This window comes from Stegostoma tigrinum, unplaced genomic scaffold (assembly GCF_030684315.1).
Source record: "Stegostoma tigrinum isolate sSteTig4 unplaced genomic scaffold, sSteTig4.hap1 scaffold_693, whole genome shotgun sequence".
NCBI lineage: Eukaryota > Metazoa > Chordata > Chondrichthyes > Orectolobiformes > Stegostomatidae > Stegostoma > Stegostoma tigrinum.
In genome coordinates, this window is record NW_026728636.1 from 1 (window position 1) to 7,946 (window position 7,946).

The 7,946-nt window shown below is 57.7% G+C and overlaps 1 protein-coding gene across 1 annotated transcript; it reads left to right on the plus strand.

Moving 5' to 3' along the window:
* Window positions 1–522: 522 nt before the first annotated feature.
* Window positions 523–2,916, plus strand: tmem147 (transmembrane protein 147; the record flags this gene model as incomplete). The annotated part of the gene is made up of 2 exons (XM_059644313.1): window positions 523–644; window positions 2,497–2,916. Coding segments are annotated over 2 exons (243 nt in total), but the record flags the coding sequence as incomplete, so codon positions are not given.
* Between the last annotated feature and the right edge of the window lie 5,030 nt (window positions 2,917–7,946).

Below are 7,946 nucleotides of genomic sequence, written 5' to 3' on the forward strand. Positions count from 1 at the left end.
ACACCATCCAGGACGGAGCAGCCCCCGCTCGATCGGCCCCACATCCACAAACATCCCACTCCCTCCCCCCACCGACGCTCAGCCGCAGCAGTGTGTACCATCTACAAGATGCTCTGCAGAACCTCACCAAGGCCCCTCAGGCAGCACCTTCCAAACCCATGGCCACTTCCATCGGGAAGGACAAGGGGCAGCAGGTACATGGGAACACCAGCGCCTGCAAGTACCCCTCCGAGCCCCTCCCCATCCTGACTTGGGAAATATATCCCTGTTGCTTCAGTGTCGCTGGGTCAGAATCCGGGAATTCCCTCCTTAAGGGGTCAACCCTACAGCACATGGGCTGCAGCGGGTCAAGTAGGCAGCTGACCCCCACCTTCTCAAGGGGGGCAACTAGGGACGGGGCCATAAATGCTGGGCACAGCCAGTGACCCCACATCCCGTGAATGTACAAAGCAGCCTGTGCTGACTGTTTGCCCCTCAGCCGGCTCTGGGTGGCTGATCGTGTCTCTCTGTCTGCCTGCACAGGTTCACTACATCACCGTGGCAGGCCTGGTGTGGATGTTCTCTCGGTACGACCTCCCGAGGCACTACCGCTTCCCAATCGCTTTGCTGCTGGGGCTCAGTGTCTACAAGGCCTTCCTGCTTGAGTGAGTCTGTCTGTCTGTCTGTCTGTCACTGAGCGGGAGGGATTCTCTCTTCTCTCCCTCCCTCGCCCGGCCGCATCCCCCCTCCACCACCATGAATGGTAGGACCTTGGGTAGTGTGTGCAAAAGAGGGACCTCGGGGCTCAGGTACATAATCCTTAGAAGTTTGTGTCACACACAGCGGGGTTAAGGAGGTGTTCATCGCTCAGACCTTTGATTGTAGGAGCTGGGGACGTCATGATGAGGTTGTACAGGACGTGGGTGAGGCCTCTTCTGGAGCACGGGGCCCAGCTCTGGTTACCCTGTTGCAGGACGGACATTATTAGACTGGAGAAGGTTCGGGAGAGATTTACCAGGATGTTGCCGGGTGCAGAGGGATTGAGCTGCAGGGAGAGGCCGGATAGGCTGGGACATTGTTCACTGGAGTGTGGGAGATTGGGGGCCGACCTGATGGAGGGTTATAAAATAATGAGAGGGTATAGACAGGGCTAATGGTCGATGACTTGCCCCAGGAAAGACTCGGGCACATTTTTAACGTGAAACAGGAGTAAAGTGGACAAGGTGTGGGACGGGGGTAAATCGGACCAGGTGTGGGATGGGGGTAAATCGGACCAGGTGTGGGACGGGGGTAAATCGGACCAGGTGTGGGATGGGGGTAAATCGGACCAGGTGTGGGATGGGGGTAAATCGGACCATGTGTGGGACGGGGGTAAATCGGACCATGTGTGGGACGGGGGTAAATCGGACCAGGTGTGGGACGGGGGTAAATCGGACCAGGTGAGGGACGGGGGTAAATCGGACCAGGTGAGGGACGGGGGGTAAATCGGACCAGGTGTGGGACGGGGGTAAATCGGACCAGGTGTGGGACGGGGGTAAATCGGACCAGGTGTGGGACGGGGGTAAATCGGACCAGGTGTGGGACGGGGGTAAATCGGACCAGGTGTGGGACGGGGGTAAATCGGACCAGGTGTGGGACGGGGGTAAATCGGACCAGGTGTGGGACGGGGGTAAATCGGACCAGGTGTGGGACGGGGGTAAATCGGACCAGGTGTGGGACGGGGGGTAAATCGGACCAGGTGTGGGACGGGGGTAAATCGGACCAGGTGTGGGACGGGGGGTAAATCGGACCAGGTGTGGGACGGGGGTAAATCGGACCAGGTGTGGGACGGGGGGTAAATCGGACCAGGTGTGGGACGGGGGGTAAATCGGACCAGGTGTGGGACGGGGGTAAATCGGACCAGGTGTGGGACGGGGGTAAATCGGACCAGGTGTGGGACGGGGGTAAATCGGACCAGGTGTGGGACGGGGGTAAATCGGACCAGGTGTGGGACGGGGGGTAAATCGGACCAGGTGAGGGACGGGGGTAAATCGGACCAGGTGTGGGACGGGGGTAAATCGGACCAGGTGTGGGACGGGGGTAAATCGGACCAGGTGTGGGACGGGGGTAAATCGGACCAGGTGAGGGACGGGGGTAAATCGGACCAGGTGTGGGACGGGGGGTAAATCGGACCAGGTGTGGGACGGGGGTAAATCGGACCAGGTGTGGGACGGGGGTAAATCGGACCAGGTGTGGGACGGGGGTAAATCGGACCAGGTGTGGGACGGGGGTAAATCGGACCAGGTGTGGGACGGGGGGTAAATCGGACCTGGTGTGGGACGGCAATTTTGTTTACAGAGAGTGATCCGTGTGTGGAATGAACTTCCTGAGGAGGATGGGAACGGTTTGGAGGGATATGGAGCAGGAACGGGCAGGTGGGGCTAGTTTAGTTAGGGATTGTGGATAGCACAGACTGGCTGGGCCGAAGGGTCTGTTTCCGTGTGGTGTGACAGCGTTACGCTCTGTCTCTCCCTGTAGGTCGCTGGTAACCGTTCTGATCCTGGGCAGCTGGACGGCGCTGCTCCTGAATGCGGCGGTGACAGGTGCTGTGTCCCTCAGTGCTCTTATCCTCTACATCAACCTGGTCCACGGCAACTGACCGAGGGCGAGCGGGTACCATGCAACCCCCACCCCCCCCCAACACAGTGGGTGTGCCAGGAGGTGGGGTGGGGGCTGGGGGGGTGATGGACACAATACCTGCTGATGGAGCCCGTTGGCAGCACTTGCCCAGTTCACAGATCAGTGCCAGGGCACATACCCGAGGGACTGGGAGCAGTGGATGATGAGCCCCGCCCCCCACATACGTGGGAGACTGTTCGGCCCATCGAGTCTGGGCTAGCATTGTTGTGAGAGCAGCCATGTTTTCCTTACACTGATTAAAACGTTTGCTGCAACCGATTGTGCAGTGTTTATTTCATGTGGGGGACAGGCAGTGCCATTATCACTGGGGCGTTTACCCCGGGCCCATTGCTAAGGGGAGAGACATCGGTTCGAATCCCATCCTCCCCAGCGACCAACAGTGAATCAGTCGGAATCAGAACGTTATCTCTGGGATGATGAAACAGTCAGCAATTGGCGTCACAACTTATCACAGCATTTATGTCCTTCAGGCAAAGAAATCCTCCATCCCTACTGACTCCTAACCCACCCCTGAAGCAGCTTGAGTGAGGGGTAACTAGGGACAAGCAGCCAATACCAGCCTCATCAGTGATGCCCACATCCCGTGGCCAATAGAATGACAGGAAGGTGTTTTACACTTGGGAATGGTCTCCGTATCCCTCAGACCACACTCGGAGCGCCGTGCACAGTTCCAGTCTCCGTATCCCTCAGTTAGACCCACACTCGGGGCACCGTGCACAGTTCCAGTCTCCGTATCCCTCAGTTAGACCCACACTCGGAGCACCGTGCACAGTTCCAGTCTCCGTATCCCTCAGTTAGACCCACACTCGGAGCACCGTACACAGTTCCAGTCTCCGTATCCCACAGTTAGACCCACACTCGGAGCACCGTGCACAGTTCCAGTCTCCGTATCCCTCAGTTAGACCCACACTCGGAGCACCGTGCACAGTTCCAGTCTCCGTATCCCTCAGTTAGACCCACACTCGGGGCACCGTGCACAGTTCCAGTCTCCGTATCCCTCAGTTAGACCCACACTCGGAGCACCGTGCACAGTTCCAGTCTCCGTATCCCTCAGTTAGACCCACACTCGGAGCACCGTGCACAGTTCCGGTCTCCGTATCCCTCAGTTAGACCCACACTCGGGGCACCGTGCACAGTTCCGGTCTCCGTATCCCTCAGTTAGACCCACACTCGGAGCACCGTGCACAGTTCCAGTCTCTGTATCCCTCAGTTAGACCCACACTCGGAGCGCCGTGCACAGTTCCAGTCTCCGTATCCCTCAGTTAGACCCACACTCAGAACACCATGCACAGTTCCAGTCTCTGTATCCCTCAGTTAGACCCACACTCGGAGCACCGTGCACAGTTCCAGTCTCTGTATCCCTCAGTTAGACCCACACTCGGAGCACCGTGCACAGTTCCAGTCTCCATATCTCTCAGTTAGAATTGAACTCCCTCCCTAAGTGATCTTGTGGGTTAACCCCATAGCACATGGACTGCAACAGTTCAAGAAGGCGGCTCACCCCCACTTTCTCAAGGGGGGGGCAACTAGGGATGGGGCAAGAAATGCTGGGCCCAGCCAGAGGCACCTGTGTCCCGCAAATGGAGAAAATAATTACATGCGTGAAAATGGCACTGGGGTAGAGTCAGTCATGGATTTATTGAAGACATTGAGTCGGCTCGGTAACTGAAGCATTGTAGCTGTGACAGGAGAGTGCTGCGTCCAAGTCTGTCCCTCCGTCCGTCCTTCCCTCCGTCCGTCCTTCCCTCCGTCCGTCCCTCCGTCCGTCCGTCCCTCGGTGCGATAGTGAGGGAGGACCCTGTGTTTGTTCAGTTCGTGTACTTGGAGTATCTGAGCCCATATGGTGTCGGATCAGCTCAGAGACCCACCCGTTCCCTCAAGATCGACCACGAGATCGGCCCATGCTCTGAGGGGGGGGGCTCCAGCCCACGGGGAGAATGCCTGGTGACTATCAAGAATTACAGCGCAGCGTTTTGATCGGAAGCAATTTATTCAGCATAAATAAACACAGGACAGCTGCCGCTGGAGATCACACCGCTTTCAGTATCCCATAGAGCCAGCAGCAGGAGCCGAAGGTATGGTTCACTATAGACTATCTACTTTATAAATAACTGTGTGTGTACGGGAGACATGGCCTTCTCTCATGAAACAGAACAGCAGGAGGCGTTGGAGTTCCCAACTCTCGCAGACAGATGTAAAATCGGGCAGGGAAGGCATCGTCTACTTCATGATGCTGTCAATAATAGAGTTCTTTATCCCACCAACCTGCGCGCACAGAGAGAGAGAGACAGGCATCAGTTCATACACCCGGCCCAGGCTTCACTCTCCCTCTAACCCCGTGCTGTCCCTGTCCCTGGGAGTGTTCGATGGGGGGGATCAGTGTAGAGGGAGCTTTGCTCTCCCTCTAACCCTGTGCTGTCCCTGGGGAGTGTTTTATGGGGGGGGGAGACAGTGTAGAGGGAGCTTTACCCTGTACCTAACCCCGTGCTGTCCCTGGGGAGTGTTTGATGGGGGGACAGTGTAGAGGGAGCTTTACCCTGTACCTAACCCCGTGCTGTCCCTGTCCCTGGGGAGTGTTTGGTGGGAGGTGGACAGTGTAGAGGGAGCTTTACCCTGTACCTAGCCCCGTGCTGTCCCTGTCCCGGGGGAGCGTGTGAGGGTGGACAGTGTAGAGTACATTGAAGAGGTGGTTTGAGGAATACTCACTCCCTGGATGTCTCCGAACTCCGAGTTTCCGGATCTCGTCGTAGACGAATATTAAGATCCCAAAGGGGATGGGGACGACCCACCACTGGCCTCTGTGAGGAGGAGAGAAGCAGGTTTAACGCCAGGTGGATCCCTCAGTCCCTGCTGGGTTCTGCCTCGCCCTATGGGCTTCGTGTTCTCTCACTGGGTGCTGCCCGACAGAACCTGGTCCCCAGCCCCCTGGTGGGCAGACAGATTGTTCTTTAAGGGGATTCTTGAACACGGAGGGAATTCTGGAGCTTGGGACCCCAGGCACACCTCCCAATGGTGCAGCAGTGTGGGTGGGTGCTTGAGTGACAGGGATTGGAGGATGTGACAGGGGTTGTGGGGGGGCTGGAGGTGGGGGACTGAGATACGGAGGGGTTGTGGGGGGGGGGGGAGTGGGGTGGAGGTGCGGGACTGAGATAGGGAGGGGTGGTGGGGGTGGGGTGGAGGTGCGGGGCTGAGATAGGGCGGGGTGGTGGGGGTGGGGTGGAGGTGCGGGGCTGAGATAGGGAGGGGTGGTGGGGGTGGGGTGGAGGTGCGGGGCTGAGATAGGGCGGGGTGGTGGGGGTGGGGTGGAGGTGCGGGGCTGAGATAGGGCGGGGTGGTGGGGGTGGGGTGGAGGTGCGGGGCTGAGATAGGGCGGGGTGGTGGGGGTGGGGTGGAGGTGCGGGGCTGAGATAGGGCGGGGTGGTGGGGGTGGGGTGGAGGTGCGGGGCTGAGATAGGGCGGGGTGGTGGGGGTGGGGTGGAGGTGCGGGGCTGAGATAGGGCGGGGTGGTGGGGGTGGGGTGGAGGTGCGGGGCTGAGATAGGGCGGGGTGGTGGGGGTGGGGTGGAGGTGCGGGGCTGAGATAGGGCGGGGTGGTGGGGGTGGGGTGGAGGTGGGGGACTGAGATAGGGAGGGGTGGTGGGGGTGGGGTGGAGGTGCGGGGCTGAGATAGTCGGGCTGGTGAGGTGGAGGGGGGGCGGTGGGCACTGTGTTGAATCCGGGGGGTCCACACACACACACAGCTGCCTGTTTTACCTCCTGCCCCCCCCCATCCCAGTACCTACCGGATAGGCATGAAATTGAAGATGTTGGGCATTCCAGGACAGTAACACAGGAAGTTGCCGAGCAAGACTTGGAAGATGATGGCGGAGATCAAGACCTTGTTCCTGTGGGGGAGAGAGGTGGATGGTCACTCGGAAAGCTGGCGCATAGCAGGAGGCCGTTCGGCCCCACCGCCATGTGCTATCCCTTCGACTTTTGCAGCGCAGCAGGGACACGTGCAGGAGACAAACCTGTCATCTCCCGTTAAATAAAACTGTAAATATCACATCAGACCGCAGGGGAAATCACCTCCTTGTGAACGGACAGGCCCAGCCTTCGAGCAGGACACAAGACAAGTCCCAATCTGAGAGAGAGCTCGTCAGAAATATGAAACCAGCAGTTAGAGTTTCTATAGAGAGTGGAGTGAGACCAGCTCGTCCCCGACAGGCAATAGAGAGAGGCTGGCGGAAGGATCAGCTGTTCAACAAAGTGTGGAGCTGGATGAACACAGCAGGCCAAGCAGGATTGTGCTCCTGGGATGATCTTGGATTCTCCAGCATCTGCAGTTCCTGTTATCTCAGGTGTTTAACATCTGTGTTCATCGTGGAGGTTTTAGGAATGTTTCCGAATCAGGAAAGGGAGAGGAGGGAGAAATTCTGGGGGAACCGCGGTCTGTGGGGAGGTGAGACCGAGTGCTCGGAGCCTGGATCCGAGCAGAAGGGGCTCTAGCCTAGAAACAGCACCATCAGCTCTCTCTCCAGCCCACATCTCACAAGGTCCCACATGGGAGGTTATTCTGAACAGTTAAAATTGCTGGTGTGTGGGATAACAGATTGACGTGGAGAGAGGAGTGGCTGGCTGATAGAAAACAGAGCAGGAATACGCAGGTCATTTTCAGGCTGGCCAGACCTTAGGAGTGGTATGCCACGCGGACCTGTGCTGCCAGACCTGCTGAGTTTTTCCAGCAATTTCTGCTTTTCTCAGCTCCTGCATTTTCCCCATAACCCTCGATTCTCTTCCTGGTTGAAAAATCCCTCTACCTCGGCCTCAACTATACTGACTGACTCAGCCCCTCTGCAGTAAAAGAATTACACAGATTCACTTCCCTCGGAGAGAGGGAATTCTTCCTCATCTCTGTCTTCAATGGATGACCCCACATTCTGAGATGGTGCCCCTCTGGTCCTAGACTCTCCCACACAATGGGACACCTCTCCACATCTCCCCTGTCTAGCACCCCCCTCCCCCCCTGCCCCGAGAATCTTGTCTGTTTCAATAAGGTCACCTCATTCTTCAAAACCTTAATGAGCACAGGCCCAGACGACTCACCCTCTCCCTCCTAACACATTCCCTCCATCCCTGGGATCAGCCGAGTGAACCTTCTCCCGACTGCCTCCAAAGCTCAGTCTCTCTTTGCTTGGATACAGGGCCCCAGTTCACAGTATTCCAGCTGTGGCCTGGCCAGGGTTTTGTACAGTTTCAGAAAAACTTCCCGAATTTTATCCCCCATTCCCTATAAAATAAAGACTGACA